At 52.1% G+C, this 23704-nt stretch overlaps 8 protein-coding genes across 8 annotated transcripts; 4 read left to right on the plus strand and 4 right to left on the minus strand.

Annotated features, from left to right (window-relative positions):
- Positions 1-1806: 1806 nt before the first annotated feature.
- Positions 1807-2997, plus strand: PpBr36_03066 (uncharacterized protein; the record flags this gene model as incomplete). The annotated part of the gene is made up of 1 exon (XM_029890242.1): positions 1807-2997. One exon carries the CDS (start codon positions 1807-1809, stop codon positions 2995-2997), a length of 1191 nt encoding a protein of 396 aa, XP_029753837.1.
- A 301-nt stretch (positions 2998-3298) lies between these two features.
- PpBr36_03067 (uncharacterized protein) lies at positions 3299-4105 on the minus strand (the record flags this gene model as incomplete). Its single annotated transcript, XM_029890243.1, has 1 exon — positions 3299-4105. One exon carries the CDS (start codon positions 4103-4105, stop codon positions 3299-3301), a length of 807 nt encoding a protein of 268 aa, XP_029753836.1.
- On the plus strand, positions 4087-4371 carry PpBr36_03068 (uncharacterized protein; the record flags this gene model as incomplete). The annotated part of the gene is made up of 2 exons (XM_029890244.1): positions 4087-4306; positions 4343-4371. The coding sequence occupies 2 exons, from the start codon at positions 4087-4089 to the stop codon at positions 4369-4371; spliced, it is 249 nt and encodes an 82-aa protein (XP_029753843.1).
- Positions 4372-6687: 2316 nt separating this feature from the next.
- Positions 6688-10308, plus strand: PpBr36_03069 (uncharacterized protein; the record flags this gene model as incomplete). Its single annotated transcript, XM_029890245.1, has 1 exon — positions 6688-10308. The coding sequence occupies one exon, from the start codon at positions 6688-6690 to the stop codon at positions 10306-10308; it is 3621 nt and encodes a 1206-aa protein (XP_029753842.1).
- Positions 10309-11020: 712 nt separating this feature from the next.
- PpBr36_03070 (uncharacterized protein) lies at positions 11021-11370 on the minus strand (the record flags this gene model as incomplete). The annotated part of the gene is made up of 2 exons (XM_029890246.1): positions 11021-11178; positions 11274-11370. The coding sequence occupies 2 exons, from the start codon at positions 11368-11370 to the stop codon at positions 11021-11023; spliced, it is 255 nt and encodes an 84-aa protein (XP_029752926.1).
- A 977-nt stretch (positions 11371-12347) lies between these two features.
- PpBr36_03071 (uncharacterized protein) lies at positions 12348-13247 on the minus strand (the record flags this gene model as incomplete). Its single annotated transcript, XM_029890247.1, has 1 exon — positions 12348-13247. The coding sequence occupies one exon, from the start codon at positions 13245-13247 to the stop codon at positions 12348-12350; it is 900 nt and encodes a 299-aa protein (XP_029752927.1).
- Positions 13248-15011: 1764 nt separating this feature from the next.
- PpBr36_03072 (uncharacterized protein) lies at positions 15012-15891 on the plus strand (the record flags this gene model as incomplete). Its single annotated transcript, XM_029890248.1, has 3 exons — positions 15012-15030; positions 15466-15638; positions 15709-15891. The coding sequence occupies 3 exons, from the start codon at positions 15012-15014 to the stop codon at positions 15889-15891; spliced, it is 375 nt and encodes a 124-aa protein (XP_029752924.1).
- Positions 15417-23241, minus strand: PpBr36_03073 (uncharacterized protein; the record flags this gene model as incomplete). The annotated part of the gene is made up of 4 exons (XM_029890249.1): positions 15417-15960; positions 17740-19110; positions 19182-22874; positions 22940-23241. The coding sequence occupies 4 exons, from the start codon at positions 23239-23241 to the stop codon at positions 15417-15419; spliced, it is 5910 nt and encodes a 1969-aa protein (XP_029752925.1).
- Between the last annotated feature and the right edge of the window lie 463 nt (positions 23242-23704).

The raw sequence follows: 23704 nt of genomic DNA on the forward strand, positions 1-23704 counted from the left end.
AGTGAAGATCGTTGAACATCTTCTCGCACAGCTGCCGGGGGATAATGCCCTCCTCCGCCTGCCTCCCTTTGCTCACCAGACCACATGGTTTGATTGGCTTTGGGCCGCCCTACACGATTAATATTCCGACCCTTTCCTGTCTGTCTGCCAGTGGAAAGGCACCGATCAAGTCCTGTAGGGGCTGTATGGTAGGTAGACGGGGTCAAAATTGAGACATGCAGGGCTATAATGGCGCTGTGTGCATGTCTTACATCATTCACTTCTCCGCGCTACGTTTAGCGCCCCAGTTGCCCAGGCAGGCTAGGCTTCACTGACAGCTGGGTGGCACCATTCTCTTAAGGTTGATTAATTCTCTTCCCACGAAATCGCTGCCTGTGCTGATGCGGAAGGGCCTATCGCCCAGCCGGGATGCCGGCCTGCTGCCACTCAAATCGACTATGGAGCCTACGATCGGTCTCATTCCTCGAGAGCAAGCAGAAGATGGAAGACGTGAAGAGTTGTAGACTCCCAACTCACATCTTGCGCAATTTCACAGAGAATCTACAGAGGGTTGCTAATTTGTGCCTATCTTACTCAACATCAAACATTTATTTCCATGCTACATCTCCCATCTCCACGTAGCAGGGAATCCATCTTTTTTTTTTTTTCATGATACCCCATGCTTCGGCTGGGTTACATCTCAATACGACAGCTGGATGCAAGTGCCCATCGGTTCTTGCTCTGCGGATTGTCACAATTGACTTGTCGCCATTTAATCTCAACTTTCCATCATGCAATCTCTTTAATCACATACGTTGGGAGCCAAAGAAGAGCTTACTTTAAAATGTCAGTAGCCCTTGAATATGCGCCTTCACTGGGTTATGCATTTCTTAGCCTAGAAGGCATTTTGGCCTCATCTGAAGTGGTCAAATCATCTGTTCTAATACACTTGACAAATCTCTCATCACTGCCTGTTGGGTCTTTTTTTTTTTTTTTTTTTTTTTTTTTTTTTTTTTTTGTCAAAACTATATATACTACCCTCTTCTTTGTGCAGAATAATCTTTCCTATTGGTCGCTGAAACGTTTTCGAATCGCCCCTTTTTTTACTGCCGTGTTATTTAGCACAAAGGATCTGATGATGAACACTCACCATTCACGCAATTTCCCAATCCATGCCTACCTGTCTGGTAACTCTCTGTAAAGACATATGGGCTGACGATTAAGAGGACAAAGAAGTTTTATTGGCTTCAGGCTTAGTCTATATGACTTTCTTGTTCCTTCTTTATGATCTCACACGTGGGCAAGTAATATTTCCGGAGTGCCTTTGTCGATTACTAGATCAAAGACCATCCCCTACAAAAACAAGATGCCACTTGCACCCAAGACTCTTGTCCACCATGTCTCTATTTCAACATTTATTCTTTTCTAAGTTTGTCCTTGTCTTCTTTCCCCGTTTCCGTACACACCGATTGTGGTATCTTCTTTCACAGCTTTGATATACTTCAACAGGACCCCTGCCAATCCCCTCCCCTTGCTGTAACAATATTCCGTCACCGTCACTCATTGAACCATACGGTTTATATATATGCATTTACTCGATTAGAAATTTCCTTTAGAAAAAAAAGAAGACCGCTACCTCAACAATACTTCTTTTCAACCCCGTAGCTTAACGCTACTATTACAATTTGTCTTCAAATCTACAACCACGATAATCTAGCGAACTTTGACATCTTCAGAAAGGCTCGGCGGTCTCTGTTCCAGCGCAGCACCTCTTCGTCTCCCATCCCGGAGCATTTACCGGCACCAGCATCGACGCAATCATCCGTGATGCCCACACTCACCATTCGACCCGCCCGGCCTCCTCCCACGCCCTCACCGTGGGTTTGGAAGTGCCACAGCTGCCATAGCACGTACCGCCTGGGGACCACCCGCCGGTGCCTTGAGTGCGGACACGTGATGTGCTTCTCCGCCGGCGAGATCATCTCGAGGTCGCGCGAGAGCCCTACAAAGGCAGGACGCCGCGCCAACAAGCGTCGGCGGGCCGGTGGGCCGTGCCGCTCCGAGTTTGATTACCCCGGCTGGGCCGCCTGGGGCGAGTGGAAACGCGGGCGCCTGACTGCCGATGTCAAGGATGCCGCCTTTGTCGACCGATCCTACAGCTGTGCAGACTATTGCGACTACCCGTCAGAGTGCCACCATACCCGACACAGGATTGCGCGAGAGCGGTTCGAGGCCGAGGCCGAGGCGGCGCTCTACAGGTCAGAGAAGAAAAAGAGCGAACTCGGAGGCATCACCGTGACAAACACCATAACTCAGTCCTTCAGCTCCACCACGGAAAAGACGAAGTCGGGCTTCTCGTCGTCGGTATCATGTGAGGATGACCCGCCCGCCAGCTTGTTTGAAGTTGGCGAGTACGACTCGGATAGCGACAACGGCTCAGACAGTGATGACAGCTCAGGCAGTGACGAGGCCGATGAGATACTCTCTAACTTCATCATTGAGCCATGTCACGAAAAGACAGTCTTTGATGACGATAAGTGCGAGGACGATGCTAACTCGGGCTTGATCATCCTTGGTGCCATCCCCGAGCAACTAACAAAGGATGAAACCAAAGCCCCAGGAAAGGAAGGGCTAGTCATCGAGCTTCGTGGCCATCATAAAACGGCCCAACTTGGGGACAACGACGACGACGACGACGACGAGGTCGAAGACGGGAATTTTCTGAAACTAGAACAGCAGCGCCGCAGCTTCTCAAAGATTGCACAGCTGACGGGCCTCGAATCGTTTATGCCGCCCAACAACGCCTCCTCGATCTCACCCTCAACAACCATGCATTCATGCTCGTCCGACGCAGTCAGTACTCGCGCTCTCTCCTACCCCCTCCCCTCTCTGCGACCTGAAGGTTCTGACCATATCTCAGATCGGTCCTTGTCGATCCCGCCGTCCGTCGGTCTTGAGTCTCCTTTGGGGATAACGGAGGACTCTGTGACTGCGTGGTGGGTAGAGTTCGGCCGATGATAGGTGATCCGCCGGGAAGGGCAGTATGAGACAAGCAGTTGGCTGTCTCGCAGTCAAGTAAGCTGTCTGGTACTTGCTTCCTGGCTTACAAAATGGAGCCGGCGCATCCAGTTTCAGTAATAAGCATGGCTGGTGATAAAGGCAAAAATGTTTCAAGATGTATGATTACAGGTATACATAATAGGAGTAAGATGTAGATACAGCAAGCGGGCTACGCTGAGAGAGAATGTAAAGTAAAGAATCAATTATTATAGACGCTTTGTTTGACCCAATGCTGTTGTCTTCTTACTGAAGCTCTTGGTCAAACCACGCTTCCAGGCAACAAGGGAGGTGTCTTTAATCTATGTCTCCAACTTGAAATTTGCCTTTGGTCATGTTGGTCATTGAAACAGGGCCCATTCCGGTTCTTTAGGTGCTCATCATCGCTTTTTGATTGGTCAGATCCTCTTCGTCTAGCCTGCGTGCCCTTCTCGAGGTCCCTTTCATACTCGAGTTTCATCCTCCCGATCAGTACCCTGCTGTAGATGACAAACAGGACGCTGCACACCAAGAACACCGCGCCCTCAAAACAAACGACAGATATCGCGGTAGGAGTCCAGACCTGAGTCTGCGAAGCACCGTGGATCTGGGCGGCGTACATGGCGGAGCCCGAGGCCACAAGTCCAGCGAGGCCGTTGAGCGCCCCAGGCAGGAAGATGCGGTTCAGCAGCCACACGTAGTTATTGCGCCAGCGCACGCCCAGGACAGCCATGCCAAGTATGCCGAGGACCACGAGCGCGGCGGCGAGGCCGATGAAGCAATACTGTTGCAGGACCGCCGGTTCGAGTGGTGGCCACGAGAATGTGGCGGGGAACACAACAAAACCTGCGAGGAGGACCCAGGTGAACAAAGAGGCTAGAATGTTGTGCATCCGTGGGATCTTGTCAATGCTCTTGAGCATGGCTATGTAGCGCGGCCGGGCCCCGGGAGTGGCGGTGCTGGAACGCTCAGTCGAGCCCCGCTGGGACTGACACGGCCTCTGGGTGACAGAAGAGGGGACGGCTATTCGAGGTGCATCCAAAAAGACCTGATGAGAATGGTTTGCCAGAAATGCCGAACCTGGTTGCATTACCACAGGTCCGCGAGAAGGCCACGTTGGGGCCTGTGACTCCGTTGTGCCATAGCGTCCAGAAGACTCCTGTTCTGAGACATAGCTATGCCGAATATGGTCTTGGCAAGTCGATAGTGCCGTCGGGTTTGAAGAGGAGTCGCTCCAGGAGCGTTTGTGTGCTTGATGTCCAACTCTGGATGTCCGAGTCGATGCTAATCGGTGAGTTGATCTTTTCTGCACAGTTCGCCTCTGCAGGCTGCTTGTCCGATGTGGTGACCACATGACTGGTGAAAGGTCCGAATAATTTTCTGACACAAGCGGCCCGTTTCCAGGGTATGTATCTCTGCCAGCCCTACTCCTAAAACTCATGGGGTCTGGATAATCAATGACCGCGCGAGAGTCTGGTGATACTACTTTAGTCGTCAAAGGCGCCGGTCCCTCTGCCCTCACAAATGTCACCGAGTGCCGCGGGACGGTGGCCGTGAGGCACAATCCACCATCTGTTTGAGAAGCTCGCTGCGGAGGTTTTTTCTTCAAGGGCACGTCGGGTACGCGAGGGAACAAGGAGTATGTAGTTAGTTTTCCTGACGCCACAGGAGAGCTGTTCGTATTTGTGAGACTTTCCACAGACACCTTTCTTTTAGAAAGCCCTACCATGTCTGAAATAGAAATCATCGGCAGCATCCCGAGAGACTCTCTGCCTAGCGAGTAGTCAGTTGTGGTGCTTGAAAGGTCGATACCCAGATGTTGCATGCTACTGTGCGACTTGGTTGACAGGTGCTTCTTCTTCTCAGTAGGTTCATCTAACGAAGAAGCCGAGGTGGCTGTAGGAGGAGGCCCAGTTCCCTCACTCCCGAAGAATGGCAGTGGTTTCATGTTGGTTGGATAGTCGGTTGAGATATTCATGATACGCCCGTCATGGACATATTAGCTTAGGGATGAAAATGCAGTCAAAGAAACGCTCGCTACTCAAGACCGAACGATACATTTTTTGAAACAAAAGCCACAAGGCAGGTTGTACAGCGACAGGGAAACGATAAAAAAAAGTTTATGCAAAATGGGCTGCGCTGCTGGGTGGCAGAAGACATGAATGGGCTAAATCAAGGTTCTCGCGGAAAACTTGGGGAAGATACCAGAAGGCAGTAACTCTCGCTCGCATCGAGGTAGATGAAGAGTTTACCTATGTATTCACGTATCAGGGGCAGAAATATTGGAAATGTCGACTGAAGACCTGGTTCATACGGCAGGCGGTCAAGACACGGGGTTGGCCAAAGCTAAACAAATTACAGGTGTGATGATGCCCTTCTCGTCTCTTTGCTTAGCGACACGGCCATTCAAGATTGACGACAACTTCCACTTACATGTGAAATATCCTTTGAGTTTCTCCAGCCTCGTTGCTTGCTGGTCGTACTGTATACACCCTTCCTACGCGGTCTGGTAACCTGATATTCCCACCATGGTCCCCAACAGTAGTCGGCGAGGCCCTTATCAGGATTTGGCCCGGGAGGGTCTGATGTTAGTTATTTGGATATCTTCTACATACTGGGGCTTACTACACCACGACAAAATGGCGGGCCAAAATGAACATCTGAGCCAACTAGGGTTGTGGATTCTACTTTCCTACCAGCTTGATTAGCGGGGTGCTGAATGCAGGCCATGTGGGTATACATGATTGTACTTTCACAAGATTGACCATGTAAAGGTGAGGCGTAACACAAAGGTGTCATGGGCTTTCCAAGACTTGGCTGGAAGACTTCAGGCCTTTAATGTATGTAGTTAAGGTGAGCTAGTAAGGAAGACCAAACCGTAAATTCTGAGTAGGAACATGAATTTGGCAATGCTCCAGTGATCGCTTTGGTTTTTCTTTCTTTCTTTTCTTTTCTTTGTGAAGAGAAGAAGACTGCTAGCCGCGTTGATTGTTATAGAGGATTCATCGGAGCACAGACTTTGTGGAAATTGTTCGACGGAGGGGCTGCAGACAAACCATGATCAAAGGATTGCAGACTCGTATTGAAACTAAAACCAAAGCATCTTAAGAAGCTTTTTGTATTGTGGTTGATACGCCTCCAGGACTAGCTAAGTGTAAGGTATAGGAAGGTAGGTACAGTACGTGTGCAATATGCAAGGTAGGTATCATGTAATAGTAGGTAGGTCTACAGCAGGTCATTACAGGTCGCGACTACCTTTTTTTTTTTTTTTTTTTTTTTTTTTTTTTCCTCACCCAACAGAATTAAACACGCCGACCCATGCCAAGTCGCGCCTGCAGGCAATGGACTTGGAAGCAGGTGCTAGAGCGGGCCATGGATATCCCTGGAGCGGGGTCTAGCCAATCAGTAGTCTCGCCTTGTGCAGCGACAGGGATACGCCGTCGAAAATTGGGACGTGGGCTAAACTTTTTCTGGGCCGGTGTACCCCATTATTGGAGAAGGCTTGACTGCCGCCCTTGGATCTATGCGAATGAATCTTGGATCTCTGCCCATCCAACACGACAAGGCTGTTGTCGACGGGCTCCGAGGAAAGCAGCACCTGCAAAACGCGCCACCGAAACCCCGACCGCGCCTCTCATGGCGAAGGAGCTGTCTAACTTTGTTTGACCAGCGATGACTTCGCCCGTAAATGAGCCCGAGGGCCCAAGTCGCCCAAAATCGCCGCGTCCAGACCCCCACGCTCCCGACGAGCCTGCTCCTCCGCCAGTCGCGATGGATTCGAATACGACACCTGCGGCGGAGGTCAAACCCGAATCCCAGGATCAGACTGGAGGTCCGAAAGACGAGGCAGAACCAGACCACGATGCTGCCGCCGCCACCGCAAACCCGGAACCGTCAGTCGCGATGGGCTCTACCGCATCCGAGCCGCCGGCTGAAGGTAGACCGCAGACTCCAAAACCCGATCCCGCTGCTCCATCAAAAAGCCTGGATACCTCAGCTCTACCGCAAACGCCTGCTGAGAACGCATCCCAATTGCCGGCACCTCAGCCGGGCACCGCAACAAGCCAGTATCAGACTGTGGCGGACCTTCAACCATTCCAAGCGAACCTTCTCGCCGCTATCTCCCAGGGCGAACAGGCGCTAACCGCAGGCATGACAACGCCTATGGTCGGTCTAAATGGAGCGGGTAACATGGGACAGACCTTCATCGACTGGGACCTCGCGGCGAAGAATCCCGACGCCATGACAAGCACAATGATTGCTTTTCACCAGATCATCATGTCGTCGGTGACGACAGCATCACCTGCGCAGCTTCTCATGGCTATGAAAAATGACGGAAACCAACAGTCCTTGAACCGAGCTGCGAATATGCAGCCGACTATCAATCCCTCGAATGTCATCTTGCCCATCCAGCAAAACGGGGGCGCAAATTCCCTGGCTGTCAACAACAGCGGCCAGATGGATGGGGCTCAGATTACTCCGTCCAAGGGACTCGAGTCCTTTGCTCGCATAGAGTTTGCCGACAGTATCTTCCAGGTGACTACGTACGAAGTCGTGATTGGTCGCGACTATAAAGCCATGGTTGAGCAGAAGAAAGCAGAAGACCGAAGGGCTGCACATCGAGAGAGGGTTCTGCAGGCCCAACGAGAAGGCTTGCCGGAGCCTGAAATGGAGCCAGAGGAACTGTTCCAGGCACGGGAGAAATATAGCAAGTCGTACGTGTCCGAGGAAGGTGGCATGCTTGGTCCAGCATCGTCTGAGTCGGATAACCCAGACAAACCCCCGCGCAAACGACGGAAGAGAGCACGGGCAACAGACAAACGAGGGCAGTCTCCATTGAATAATGGCACTCGAGGCAACTCCCCAGCGAACGGACGTCTATTAGGTTTATTACCTGACAGGCAATACGTGGAACATACACCAGGCGCCGCCAAGGTTGACTTGGAAAAGCTCAAACCATCGCCTCATCAGCGAGCCGACGTCCGCATACATTCTCCCAGGTACTCGGGGACAAGGTCAATATCCCGAGAGCACCTCAAGATTCTGTTTAATCCAGACAAACAAGTCTTCGAAGCGACCTGCCTTGGGAGGAACGGTTTCTTTTATGACGATGTCTTCCATACCGAAATGACGACCGTGGTACTCCGCAGCGGTTGCATGCTTCAAATCAGTGATGTCGAGTTCCAGTTCTTCATCAACGGAGTCAAGGATGGCGAGACAGGCGCAGAAGACTACCCTGAAGAGCAACCCTTACGCCCGCATTCGGAGGGTGGCAAGGAGATGAGCTTTGAGTTCGAGAGTGCTCATGGCGGTGACGCACGCAGCACTACAAGCGAATCGGGAGATGAAGAGGCTCAAGCGCAGGCGGCTGAACCGGATAGCGATGACGAGCCTCTATCCGATCTCGATGAGATGGATCTTGACGACGCGGGTGAGGACGACCCTGCTGCGGACGTTCCTATGCCCACCGTTGAGGATGACGATACAGGTGGCTCAGCCTCAGCCAAGACGCAGCTTCCTTTGCCAGATTCATCAGATATCCCAAAGAAGAGAGGCCCTGGCAGGCCTCCCAAGAACGGCATAAGATCCAAGAGGGAGGAGAGGCTGCTGAGGAAAGCAGCTCTGGAGGAAGCCAAGAAAAACGCCCCACCACCCGTCCCAGGAGATCCTCCGATCAAGAGAAAAGTTGGCAGGCCTAGGAAAAATCCCCTTCCAGAAGGGGCCGAGGACAGGCCGGAGAAGCGCAAGTACAAGCCGCGGAAGCCAAAGAATGAAGACGGTGAGGCGTCGGATGGCGAGAAGGCTGCCAGAGAGAAGAGGAAAGAGAAGCACAAGACCCCACCGCTCGAGCTCAAGCGGGAGGACTACACCGAGGAGCAGCTGCAGAAGCCCAACAAGAACTACAGTGTTCTGATTGACGAGGTTCTCATGGAGGCGCCACCCGAAGGGTTCACTTTGAAGCAGGTGTACAAGCGCATCCAGATGAAGTACCCTTGGTATTACTTTGAGGTGGATACCAAGGGCTGGGAGAGTAGCGTGAGGCATAACTTGATTGGGAACGAGGCATTCTACAAGGATGATCATATGTGGAAGCGTGTTCCTGGCGTGGAATTGGACGCTGGCAGGAAACGCAAAGCGGGCTCACCGGATCAAAAGATGGCCGCTCCTCCCAACATGGGGGGTGCAACACAATGGACGTCACAAATCCCTCAACAACCACAATACCACGTGGCTCAGGGGTATTCGCTTGGACCATCGCCTACCCCTGGTATGCAGATGGGCCACGGCTTGCCTCAAACGGCTCAGGCTCCAAAGCAGCCACTGCCACCACATCAGCCCGCAGGAGTCGTCAATCAGCATCCTATGCCACAGGCCAGCTACCAGGCCCCTTCGGCATATCCACAAGCCCCTACTCCAGCTCCAACACAGTTACCGGGCTACATGCAAGGTAATACTACGCGACAACCACAGTCTGGGCCGCAGCAACCACCCTACAACCCTGCATTTACCAATAAACAGCAGTCATCATACGCGCCAGCACCTTCGAATCAAGCTGCACCCGCTACAATGAGTACACCACAGCAACAAGCACATGCACAACACCAGGCACCTCAACAACCGAGACCACAACCCGTCAACTACAATCAAAACCAAATGCAAGGGGCCCGAGGAGCTCACCCAGGTGCGATGGGGTCAATGCATCAGAATTCCGGTGCTCAGCTGGGCGCCAACAGGGCAACGATGGCAGCTCCTCCGGCTGCCGTGTTGCCTCCACTCAAACCTGCCATCGATCCAGATGTGGCCAACTTCCTCAAGAATTTCCGCATTCAAGTGATCAACCAGCTTGAGAAGAAGGTGCCACAGGCGGCGGAGCTGGTAGCCATGTCGGTCATCAACCGTGGCCTAGGGTTCTCTACCGTTTCGATTGCGCCTGCCAGTGTGGCCACAGTCGAAAAGGTCATTATGACGGTGTTTGACACTGCGAGACAGAAATACCCAATCCTCGCGGACCCCAAACTCATTGAGAAACTGACATCATTCAAGAAGTTGGGGATCGACACGCTCAAGGGAAAGCTGGGAGAGGAGAGGTCGGAAGCGCTGGTTCTCTCAGCAATCAACCGCGTGCTGGGTCTGTGTGATGCAAGCTTCATGCAGCCTGCAAACGACACACAGAAACAAGAGATTGAGCAGGCAGAGGGGCTACTTATCAAGCTGGCCAAGAACATTGTACTTGAGTTCCAGAAAGAGGTCGCGGCTGCATCGGTCGGCGTCGTAGCTGGCAACGGCAGGTAGTGCGGATTGGAATGCCTCTCGGCTTCGGCCAAGGTTGCTTGCCTTTCCCGATAAGACTGGCATGTGTAATAAATTGCCAAACAATAAGACGGCGATCTGCTGGCTTACAAGGATACAGAGTTGCTGTCCATGTCCAAGCACAAACGGAGATCAAAAGAAATGGCCACCTTGCCGCTTGGAACTGTTTGCTTTGGACGGTAGGGGATGTTTTTAAATTCAAGCGTCAGGGGGGGATTCATGGCGACGGCGTACATGGAGTTAATTGTTATTGTTATTATTCTGGCGCGTGACTAGGTTATTGGGGGAAAACAAAAGAAAGCATTTGCATCGTAAATACCCGGAAGTGATTTGCCGCTCTTGCGACAGAGGGCGGGTTAGATAAAATAAAAAAAAAGGGAATGAATATTTTGAAAGAATGCTGGATTCGATGGAGTGGTTGTTTTCTGTGTCTCTGAAAGTGTTAAAAATCAACCGGAGAGGGAGCGAATGGATGAGTGATGCTAGTCAGCTAACAAATGGATGCCCGTCCGTCTCAAGTGACCACGATGCACAATCACGGATGAAAACATGGTCAAACAGACATTCTCACAGGACAAAGAGCGCACATCACAAACAGGACCGGCGGGAATAATTGAAGGATTTGAAGAGACGATGCGTATTTACAGTCTTGGAGGTGAAATACAGATGGACAAGAAGGAGGAAGAAAGAAAAATCACAGCTTCGCCTTGTCGGCCACGGTGCCGACCTTGAGCTTCTCGGCGTACTTGTCCAGCACGTGCTTGCTGTGGTACTTCCAAAAGGCCTTGGTCGCGTCCTTTCCAGCCATGCGCTTCAGGATCTTGGGGCCACCGGGGTGCTCGTCGATGAAGTCTTGTTTATTGGTTAGTATAGATTTTGAAAAGAGACTGGCAAAAACAGACAATGGGGGATAAGAAAAAAAAAAAAAAAAAGGGGGAAGCACCCACTTGTGATGTCGTAGACGCCGTCGTCGACAATGATGTAGATGCCGTTCTTCTCGTCCTTGTGCTGGGCTACATCGGCGGGGGTGAAGGTCTTGGACATGATGGGCGGTTTGTTGGGTTTGTGTTGATTGGAAGTTTGATAAAAAAAAAAAGAATGTATGCTGAGATTATATGCTATTATGCTAGAATAAAAGAAATCCGAGCAATGGAGTATTCTAGATGTTTTGTATATATATATCTATACTTTTATTTTTTTTTTTTTTGGTTGGTTTGATGAAAGGTATGGTATGGTTATAAGTTCCAAACGTTGGAGAAAAGTTGCTGGGTAATTGGAGAGACGTGATTTGTACAGAGGATCAAAGCGGCGCGCAGTTTGGCGGCTTCGGTTCTTTTCCCCAGACAATGACGGTGTGGACCGAAACAAAACCCAAATGGACCTCGGCACCCAGGCTTGCAACCGGGGCAATTCATTGCCTATTAGCCATGACAGGGATGCCCAAGGGGGTAAACAAGACAGGAGGACAGAGCAGAAGGTCATGTGGGTCCCCAAGGCCGAAGGTGGAAAAGCATGTGTGTGTTCACGTGATGATTTCGTCTTGTCCTGAGCTGCTTTTGGTCTCACGTGGGAAAGATCAACTGGGGTGATTTCACTGAATTGGTCAAGGTTGGTTGGTTGGTTGTTTGTTTGTTTTGAGTCGACATTTGAGCCAAAGTTGAGCCGAACTGGGTTTTGATTTTTGATGACGATTTGAACAAGATCACATTGCCACTTTCAATTCTACAGCATTCTAAAGATGGAATCTGATCAAAAAAATTACTTTGCATCAGGTCTGGATCAAGTACTGACAATCAATCAGCCAGTCCACATCAAAGTCAGTCACTCATGGTTCAGTGTGATGGCAATGCTCGAGTAAAGAAAAGAAACGAACCCATCAAGGGCGTGATATTCACCAAAAAAAATCGCACATGATGCTAAGTACAAATTAATCGTGAATGCCTCATCTTCCATCACTACCACCACCATGTCCCCTTCACCGATTTGCGAAGATCGCTCGCGTTCCAAGGTTGCCGAGGAATTTATTTGGCGGCACCAGCGGGCTTGGGGTTGAGGAGCTGGCCGGCAGCCTGGCTGATGGGGTTGGCGGTGTTGGGCTGGCCCTTGCCGTTGTTCAGGCCGGCGACGGCGCCAACCTGAGCCAGAGCGCCGTTGATGTTGGGAGCACCACCGGCAGCGGGGGCGGCGGCGGGCTGGGCGCCGGAGGTGCCGAGGAGCGCACCGGTGGCGCTGGTGAGCGGGTTGGTGGCGGCCTTGTTGTTCTCGCCAGCAGAAGCAGCAGGGGCGGGGGCCGGGGTGGCCTTGGGGGCGCCAGACTGCTTGGGGGCGGCGGGGGTGGCGGGCGAAGGCGAGGCACCGGCGGCGGGAGGGGCGGCGCCGGCAGCGGGGGGTGCCTGCAGGGCCTTGATGCCGTCGTCGATCTGGGCGGTGACCTGGTCGACGGCCTGCTGGGCGATGCTCTGTCCGATGGCGGGGATCTTGGAGACGATGGCCTTGCCGAGGGCGGTCGAGTCGGTCTTCTGGGTCTGGAGGGTCTGGACGGCAATCTTGGTGAAGCCGAGCTGGTCGAGAGTGTCCTTCTTGCCCTTGAGGGCGTCGATGGTGTCCTTGACGGCCGTGGTCAAGCCGCCCGACGACTGCTGCAGGGTCAGGGCATCCTGGAGCGAGAGCTCCTGGCTGGCGTTGATGTCGGTGGTAGCCTGCTTGATGACCTTGGAGAGGTCGTCAGAGGCCGACAGGACCGGGGGCCCGCTCTGCGGGTCGGTCGTGATGCCCTTGACGGCGGTGGTGAGCTTGCCGAGACTAGTCTCGATGGTCTTGAGCGCGCCTTGGATGGACGCCAGGTCCCTCTTGACAACGGCGGGGGCTGCAAGACCAGTGGCCAGGAGCAGGGAGTTGAGGATGACGGTTGAGGCGCGCATATTGAAAATGTGGAGAGAGAATAAGAAGGGAACGAGCCAAAAAAAAAAAAAAAGTTATAAAGAATGTGAAGGTTGAGAGAAGGGTATTTGTTTATTGTCTGAAGAAAAATGAAGAAATAAATGAAGGTCTGGAGCTGTTTTGTGTGTGTTGCGTGCTTATTGCTAACCGACCAGCGGAATCTTCACGAAAGAGCTCTTTAGAGTCTAGAGGAGTCTAGGAAATGCAGATGATTTGATGGCTTGATGATTCTCTTCCATTTTCGACTTGGAGCGAGAGATGGCATGGTATTTTATACACGGGGGCGTTTGACATTGTCACATACAAAATGCTCACACACATTCACACACACACACACAACGAAAAAGAGGCTCTGTCTACGGACCGTGAGTCCATCCCGGGGCACGTCCCTCCGGATCGTCTGTTGATTTGATCTCGGAGCTCAGGGCACGTTCGATTGCTTTGGTGCACTCTGATGCTGCACCAACATGTCCACGAGCATGCACTCTGGGGCGATATTGCTTGTTTCTACCTCTGGCATGTTTCCAGGCGGCCTTTCCTTTAACCCATGTACAGCTAGCTAGGGACATGATTCCGCTGTCAGATCACCATAGTCGGACGCATGTTTTTCTAGAAGCTGAGGTGAAACGCACGATGGCCATGAGCCCGGTCATGGGTCTAAGGAGAGTAGAGAGGCGTCTGTGCTTGGGCAGAAGGTAGAAAAAAAAAGTGGTTGATATGCCAACAAGTGAGGTGAGCATGTAGAGGACGTGGCTCACAGAGAGAAGGAAAAAAAAAAAAAAAAAACAAGAGTGGCCGTGAGCTTTGTCCTAGGAGCTCCGTCCGGATCTGACGAACATGATTGGAATTCCCCAGGTCCAATCGCGAGGTTGGAAAGGCCATTCCTTCATTGATTGAATTAACCAACATTTTCAGACGCCAGCCTCACTGCAGGCAGGGTCGTCGTGTATGCGGGAGGAACCGAACTATATTTCCTCTCGTCTTTTTACATTCTGTATGTTCTCGCCTTTGTTTTCGGCAAATCTCAGCCTCGGAATACGCATCTTTCTGTACAGTATACTATTTTTCTTTTCTACTATCAGCCGCGGCCAACCTAATATTAGCATCTCCAACAAGCACCTGGCAGGCAGTACGCTCGGGCATCCTTTAAGAAAAACCAACAAACTATTGGGGTTCCAAATTGGCATGCGGCAGTCTTTTGATCTCATCTTCATTTTGACATTCGACGGAATAGAGCTTAACTCAAGTGTCCTATCTCGCGCGGCTCCTCCCCCGTTGTCACCCGCGCGGTCAACAAAGGGACGGGCCTAGGCTCCTGGACGAGCCGAAGTCTTTAGCGTGTCATTAGCCTGTCTTGCCACTTCTTTTCCGCCGGCCTGTGCGATGAGCTTTTTTTTCTGTCTGTCTGTGCGCGTTGCAGACCGTGTACCCATGTTGACGACGGACATATTTCGGCGGCTAGCTTCTAAACATGGGGGGCATTCTGAAGAAACGTGAAACTTTGGACCAGGAGAACAAGCAATTGGGTTGGCGTCATTTGGTTTGGGGGTCACAACCTCGGCATGGTTCATCGACCAAGCGGCGAAATGACAAGGGGGTCATAATTTTACTGTTGCTTCCTCGCCAAGTGTATTACTGATACCTACTTGGATAACCACCCAAGTCAACACTAAACATACCTTGAAATGATACTGCTATTACTACAGTCACCGGCAGCTAACATCTCTTTCCTGGAATTCGCCAAGATGCGCGGCTGCCGCGCATGTTTGTTCGTATACATAAACACGGCCCTTGTTAGTAGAAACAAAGCCATCATTATATTATGCAGAGGAATGCATTCAAAAAAAAAAAAAAAAAAAAAAAAAAAAAAACCTTGAGCCAAGGTGACATGCAGGCATTGGGGCAATGGCCAGCCACGTAGTAGCCTTTTCAGTATAAGACACGTCGTGCATACTCCGCGCTGGGGCCTTGTGCCAAACCTGCACGCTCCTCCACCCATCAAGGACGCGGTCTGATACTAACCCGATGTTGGCCATCCTATTTTTTTATCTGTATCTTTTTGCGTACATGATAACCCCAGAAAAGAAACCAGATAAAAACAAAAAAAAGTTCTGACGAGCAAAAGAAAACAATAATATCAGACTGTGGACTCATATTTTGCCACTCGCCCCCATCGTCACTGCCACATCACCACAAAAGATGCCCCAGCAGCGGCCAGGTTCATCGTGAATCTGTACCTCGCCCAGGCGCTCACTCCACTCGGACTTGAGCTCGCCCGTGTGCTCGTGGTACGGCTCAGCGTGTTCGATCCACTCGGTCCACAAGCCCACCACCCGCTCGGCCTCTGGCGGGCTGACCTCGAACCACTCCCGGTGAGCCCGACCGCAGCCGGGGCAACCGGGCGACTCCCTGCGGCGCCGGCCTCGGAGCTGCGCGTGACAGAGCCGCTCCACGCGCAGCGGATACCGCGTGAACGAGCTCCAGACCGCCGAGGGCTCGTACCGGCACGCGCTCGCGATCCTCTGCATCCGCTCGGGGACCGACCGCGTCGTCATCCCGATCTTGACGTGGCCCGTCGGCGGACTCACGGCTTCGCTGTGCGGCAGGCTGAATACGTACACATAGCCTCCGCCCGCCGCTGCGGCCCTCAGCTCGTCTGACGACAAGGGCTTGCACATGATTGCCCGCGTCTCCCTGTTGGTTGTTTCGTGGGTCAAGTCGGTCCCGTGCCAGAAAGGAGAAAATATGTGCGGCGTAGGTCGCTGTAGCCTCGCTGTTTCTTCTTCTTCTTCTTCTTCTTCTTCTTCTTCTCCTTGCGTATACTCTTGAAGGGACCCTGCTCTCGTGGGATTGGGCAATCCCACGCCTCTGATCTGAACTGGGTCGCCACAACCCCTGGTGCATGCCTCTGGCGTGACTTCTATACCGTCGTTCAATACTGGTCCATCTATTCGCTCGCCCGGTCGGTGCAGGTCCCAAGTACCCTTCGTGGCTCCGTCCTTGAAACTTACCTTCCGCTTCCACCTTATCGTCCGGCCTACCCCTTGACTGGCTGTCTCGGCCCTCTCAAATCCGGTAGCCAAAAGCCCTAGAAGTGTTCCCTCAAGCGGCACACATTCTCCGCCTCTACCTGGCACCATATCCTTTATCCGTCTATTATGAGCTTTAAGTAGAATACTCAAGGACCGAAAGAAAGACCCGGTAGTTTTTATTTATTTCTTCCTCTAATACGCGTGGTAGCATTCGTGGCAGAGATCCCACAGGAAGGTTTCCCCCCCCCTTCTTATGTAGTACTTTATTCGCTACGAGTTAAGCAGCTGGGTGAATTGCTCCGGAGAATATCATCATGACCCAGAAGAGTGGCTGCGTGTAGTTGTGATTCTTAGTTACTCTCCGATACGGAGCAGCAGATCGGAATCACAGCGGAATAGCCGATGCCTGACAAACTGTCCGCCTTGTGTCCTGCGGGTAAACACCCTTCCAAGAAATAATCTATCATCGTGTAGGGCAAATAGGCTTCCAGACGGCAATTTCCACCGAGCTCGTCCTTATTGCTTGACTGGCACATGTTTTCTTTAAAAAGACACGCTGAGACAAATACAATGTCTAAAATCCAATTTGGTTTTCTCTCTCTTTTTTTTTTTTTTTTTTTNNTCCCGAGCCCCTAGCAGTGCTGTCCCAGGCCGGAAAACTCTATCAACGCCGTAATGGAAATACTACATGAACTATGTAATGAAATGCTACGCTCCATTCTGCGACGCAGAGCTTCTGCAGATGTAGTACTTGCCATATCTCTATCATGGTCCCGACCCGATTTGCATCCTCCGAAGCAGACCGGCAATAGCAAAAGTCCTACAGCCAGCCCAATATATATATCCCCGTGCCAAGAGACATGGCATTTCTTTTAATAGCTTTCAATATGCGACAAGTCAGCAAGTGTGTTTTGCCATGGTGGTTTATCATTATTCTAACGATTCCTACTCTTGAATCCCATCAAAAAGAGAACACACATCAATTAGTCAACGCTACTAAGCTCGCATCATAGTCTGATTACAACTATATTTTCTAATCATATTCAACTTGACTCCGTCGCCAGAGATGAGAACCACTGCAGCTTGAAAACTCGCTTTGGGACACAACCGACAGTACTGCCAATGCTTCTGTGATTAAAATGAGTCTGGTTGTGGTTCTTGATTCATCGTAGCATATTCTCCATTATTAAATACCAAGACACTGATCGTCTATATACGAGTCCCAGGCACTTCCATTCTTTTTTGACACCCTGAAAGGATATACAACATGATCAGGAGAAAACATAGACTGGTTAACCGACAATGCAGACACAAGGTTTATCCAAATTATTTTAAAATGCACAAAAAATTGTCGATAAAAAAATAAAAACGAAACAAGGAAAGGAACAAATGATTCTAGCTCAGAGACATTTGTACGGGAAAGCCATGGCGGCTAGATTACATATTCGCAAGCTCATTGTCGATCTGGCGGTCCAGGAATGTCCTCCTCTCGCCGACCAGTTCCGTCTGCAACCTTTGCTCCACAAGAGCGCGCACCTGCTTCTTGGTCACCGTGTCCAGGTCGACCTCCATCAACACGCCCCGAATGGCATCCACGATCTGCATGTCGTCGGGGCCAGCGGCGTTGCGCTGGAAATCAAAGCTCATGGTGCTCTGCCTAGCTGCCTCAGACTGGCCCAGGGGCGGCCGTGACCCGCCAGCAAAACCCATCGCCGTACCCGCCCGTGTCGGCACAGGTGAGGCATTGGCCACGTTGCGCAGGTTGCTCATGCTCATCATGCGTCCGTGATTTTGCGGGTTTGCGTCCTGGTAAGGTGACATGCTCACCACAGACTGTCGTGCGGCCGGGTTGTCAGAGTAGGGTGTGGGCCCCGCATAGGTAGGCGAGCGCGACATGTGCTGGTAGGGCGCAGGGCTGTTGGGCGAGATGTAGGCCGTGCTGCGGTTCATGCCGGTGAGGACGCTACCCGGATGGGCCGCCGAGTACACTGAGCGCATGTCGTCCATCTCGTAAGCGTCGGCAAAGACGTGATCCATCTTCTCGGTCGGACCACTACCACCACGACGGCCAGGAAGGTTGTTTGCAAGAGCGTAGTCGTCCCAGCGCTGGAGAGGAATGGACCGAGGGTCGAAGCCTTCGTCGTCGACGGCCACGATGGTCTTTTTGCCAGACTCACCCACCACAATACGGGTGTTACCCCACGAGAAGTTGTCCTGGTTCCAAAAAGAGTAGATCGGGAGGATGAATGAGTAGATCGGGAAGGCGATGAGGTAAATGATCATCCATCCGATATGCTGCCATTGACGCTTGAGAATGAAAATCAACGCCTGGAGACCGTAAACGGCAGCCAACATGATAAGCGTAATGAGCGGGAACGGCCCATTTCCGGAGGCGACAGTGTAGATCAGATATCCGAGGTAAACGCAGGTGGCCGGGAGGATGATGGTTCCAAACAAATCGACAAACACAACGAATCGCATGCTGAAGCAGCAGAAACCGCACATCTCCTTGAGGGTCATCAGTTCAACCAGGTTGTGGATGGTCGAGTTGATCCATCGTCGACGTTGTGAAAGCAAAACGCTCCACTTCTCCGGCGCCGCAGTCTGACAGAATGCGTTGGGGTTGAACTTGAACGACATGTAGGGGAAATGCTTGGTCATCAGGGTGGTGAGATAACGATCTTCTCCGAGCGATAGCAGGTTCTTCTTGTGCAGAGTGTCGACATAGCAATCGCTGTAGTCCCTGATGACGTTGTCCGAAATGATCAAAGGCTTGCCCTTGTCGGCAGTACGCAGGCGATACATTGTGAAACTGTGTCGTATATCGGTTAGTCATGCACTAGTTGATATTCCAGGGCGAGGAAAGGACCGAGTGCTTCTTACCATCCAGGCAAACAGGTAACACTGCCAAACAGAGACTCGAAAGCCTTGGCCAGGTGGTGGGAAATAAAGTATTCGTAGACCTGGATCATTGTCCACCATGAACGTTCCTCATTTTGCAAGCTGGTCTCACCGCAAATGCCGGCAATCTTTGCGTCGGATGCGCACGAAGCCACAAGTCGGGTCAGGGCATCCTCACGAACGCAAGTATCAGCGTCAATCATGAGGAGGTATTCGTAAAGCTCGGGGTCAACGCCGATGATGTTGTTGATCTGGTGGAACATTTCGAGCTCGAGCGGGTTCATCGGGGCACGGTGGTGAACGCGATTGAGGAAGCTCATGAGCAGAATTTGGGAGTCACGCTTGCCTCGGTTACCAGGCTTGGCTTTGCTCTGTTCCGACTCCTTGCCAACTTTGACGACGACGACGTAGGGGACCACGTTGCCCTCAAACTCGTAGAGACCAGAGTAAACCTTTCCGTAGTTCAGCTGCTCGCTGCCAGCACCGACTGACTTGAAGGGCAATGCAGGTGGATCGACCTTGGGGTCAACTCCCAAAATGTCGAGAACAATCTTGGGCGTCGGGCGATCGTTGCCCTCACCGGTCAGAACACCGTCACAGATGACGCAGATCAGCTTCCGTTTGTTGTCATACTGGAGAGCCGTGAGCGAATCGAGCGCCTTCCTCAGCGAGTCCTCGCCTTCAGTATAGGCAGGCACTTGGCAGATAACAAACTTGTCTTGAGGTGAAGGGCGACGCTTGGAGCCGAACTGCAGAGCTGACACGAACTTGAGCAGGATGACCGCACACATGATGATGGCGAAGGCCAGCAGGAAGTAGTTGTTGGTCTGGCAACGAGCGGAATACCGGAAATCCACGGTGCCGACATAAAAGTAGTTGTCCATGCAGTTGAGGTTGTTGCGGAGGGTGGTATATGTCGTCAGGTTGTTGCGCTGGGCGTTGCTGAGAAGCCCATTCCAGGTATCGGTGACGTCTGTACCGGGATTCCTTTCGACGACTTGGGTCAGGGTCTGGTCGAGAAATTTGTACTGATCAAGATTGTTCTTGGTTTTCAAAGTCGCGAAGTAGTCCCTGAGATCATAGACCTTGTTGTTGTAAATCGCCCACTTGCGATCCTGATTCTGACCCTCTGTGTTGATTTTTGCAGCGTCCCAAACGAGCTCTCCCTTGTAATACTCTTTCATCCGTGGCAGGAAGGTATCCTGGTACCAGTTGTCATTGACCAACTTGGACCGCGTGTTGGGCTGCTGGGGACCTGAGATGTGCATTCCCTCGGAATGCTCAGTATCGGTGGCGTTGACATCAAGAGCCAGACGGTCATTGATTCCCAGACCTGGACAGGCCTTAAACAAGGGAGGAGGAATATATGCGTCCATGCTAGCACCGGCAAATGGTTGCATGAGGTCCGAAGTTGTCTCTTGACCCGTGACACCGTGGGGAATCTTCCAAAACTTTGAGATATCGTAAACTTTACCGCGGTTGCTGACCCAGAAATCAGTGTCGCCCTGGTGGCGGCTGACCTCATCGCGAGTCCATACCTTGTCGAAATTCGGGCAAAGCAAACGGCCGAGGAAGATGATCCAGAAGACGATGGCGGCATTGAGCAGCAGAATAATGAAGCACAGGGCGAACTTCTCACGCCAGGCCATGCGCACATCGGGCCGCTTCATACGGCCCACGTAGCGAAGCAGAGGTGACGGAATCCAAAAGGTGATGGCCCACACGAGAGCCACCCACATCCTACGCGATTTCGATGTCTGTTGTTCTTCAATCTTTTTGTTGTTGGCAAGTTCAGGGTCTAGCGCGCCCACAAATTCGCCTTCATTATTGAACAAAATCTCATCGCGATGGTTGTCGCCCTTGCTTCCTAGACCATAATCTCCCTTGCTAACGTTACGCAAGCCCGAGGGAGCTACGGAAGGGGCCGCTCCAGGGTTGTGGCCCATGCCCACAGCGAGGGTGGCTTGGCTTTGGTTTCTTTGGTGCAGCAATTGGTCTCGGCTGCCGTTGGAAGCGGTGTCATGAAGTGGAGGGAAGTAGCCGCTTCCATTGTTTGAGTAGCCCGTATCCATGGCCATAGCACCAGGCGGAGCCATCAGGTTGCTGGCGCCCATGGGCATGTCTCCCATCGGCTTCATGTCGAGCATGTTCTCAGCCTCCCACCAAGCAGCCTCGCGCATCCAGACACGTTCATGGCCAATGACCACTTCGCCGTTGCTCCAGCCTCGCTCCAAAATCCAGGTCTCGATGCCGTCACGACCTTCTCTGCATCCCAGGATCGAGTATCGCTGGACAAACTCATCCACGTCAAAATCGGCGGTGAAATCAAGGTTTTTGTTGCGCCTGTTGGCCCACTCAGGCAGCCTCCAGGCACGGAGCTGTCTAGAGACAGTACCGGCAGACCAAGCCGAGTTGACGGAAGGCAAGGCAGCAAGACTGGCCGGGGAGTCGTCTGTAGGGTGGATTGAGAGATGATACCAGGCACGACTGCTGCCCAAGACACCTTGAATATCCAACCGACCAGCCTGACCAAGTTGAATGCCCTCTCCGGAGACAGGGAATAGCAACTTCTTGAGAAAGCAGTCATCATCGGCGACGATTCCGACCTTTTCAAGAACCTCCTCTCTCTTCTCCAATTGGTGTTGTCTCTCTCTGCCTTTGGGGCCCGACATGTCGCCCATCAAAGGTCCTGCTTCAACAACGGCATTCTGGGTCTCACGAAGAACTGATTGACCGGCCGAAGCAACCTCCACACCGTCCTGCTTCATCTCGGCGTTGATGCCTTGGGAGTCGTCGAAAACCCCCCGCATTGCGAGGGCTTTTGCCAAAGCAAGATCTGGCACCTCAAGGATGGTAAGGCAGACAGTGTCACCATTATCCTCTGCGCTATTCGGAGTCCTGGCTCCTTGGCCGCCATCGCTGGACTCATCGCCATCCCGAATGCGCGTCATTTGCGCCTGGATAGCCTGGTTGGCCCTGGAAATGATCCAGTCGACGAGAGCCTCGTAAAGACCGCCAACAAGAGTCTTTCGGTCTTCCGTGGTGCATTGCCGGGCCAAAACTTCGGGATCAACACCCAGAAGTCCGCCCACATCTTCACAAACTTCCTCCAGGACCTCTTCATCAACAGTGTAGTCGAGGGTGTCGCCAAGCTTGAGTAGCGCAGCCAGCGTAGAAATAAAATCGCGATGTGAAGAGCCCTTGATTCCAATATCTTTCAACGCGGCACGGAGATCATCCGCAGAGGCCCCGTCATCTGCGGTTGGCAGGTATGAAGGTGGATCATAAGTACCAGAGCGAGCCAAAAGAGAATAACTGGAAGCGCTCTTGAGGCCCAAGAATTCTCTTTCAGCTGGGGTCGAGGCGCTGGATAGAAGGTGGTAGAAGACATCGAAGGCTCGGTACCCTGCCTCAGCTGGAATGCTGAGCAGTCCGGCTGAAGTGTCGATTCCAGCTTGCGACAAGGCTATGCTGGCAGCGGTGACGTTGCCAGCCAGGTTCATCGTCAAGGTTACGCCCAAAGCGGCATGACGTGGAGCGGAAGGGTTGAACGGAGTAACACAGTGAAGGAATGGGTCCAGGGCCTCGAGGGCTTTCAACAGTGACGAAGGGAGAGAGACAGGGAACGAGCGGAGAAAAGACTTGAGGACCGACGGGGTAGACTGGTGAAGAGATCTGCCAGACTGTTAGCAAATTATTCGCACCCAACCAAGCTTGACATGCCCAGTCAAAACACATACCCAAGAATGATACATCCGTCCTCGGCGCGGCGTCGAGCGTGTTCCCATGCTCGCGCTGCGAGGGCAGGGTCGACGGTACCTCCAACTTCTCCGTTAGGCCCCGCCTGCGTAGCTGTGAGCCATGTGTTGACAACCAGACTGGTCCCTGCATCCAAGCGGTAAGGCTGAGACGCGAGATAGATGTTATGAACGGCGTTGAGAAGTGTTGTCGTCGAGACCGAGGCAGACTGTTGCCCAGCGCCTCGGGGGCCGCCCATGCCCTCTGAGGTCACCGAGTACATTGACATTCGCCGGCTCGCCATTGTCGCAGGAGAAGACGACGTCTTCAGCAAGCGACAACAAGCAGCAAGTCCGACCGGGAGTATGCCAGATGTACACCAAGTCCAATCAAAACAGGCGTATGTTCAACAAAATGGTAGAGTCCGCCCAGCAAATCCAATCAGTTGGCTACTGCACCAGCCAGCCGACGTTATTGATGTTGGGGTATGGCCGAGAGAGATATGGAATCGACGTGCAGGAAGGACGTAACCGTGTGGTGGGTGTTGGCTTCTTTCTGGTCTTGATGTTTGGAAAATCGGCTGTCGAAAAGAAAAAAAAAAACAAAATTAAGAAATGATAGATAGGCTAAAAGGTAAAAGGACAGTAAACAAACAATAGTAAACGACCGATTGAAAACCGTTTGAACGAATGCAACGGTTTCAAGATAAATTGGGCAAAAGCGAATGATACCCGGGTAAGAAGAGACCTGGTTGATTAAGTTAGGTC

This window comes from Pyricularia pennisetigena, chromosome 3, assembly GCF_004337985.1.
Source record: "Pyricularia pennisetigena strain Br36 chromosome 3, whole genome shotgun sequence".
Lineage (NCBI taxonomy): Eukaryota > Fungi > Ascomycota > Sordariomycetes > Magnaporthales > Pyriculariaceae > Pyricularia > Pyricularia pennisetigena.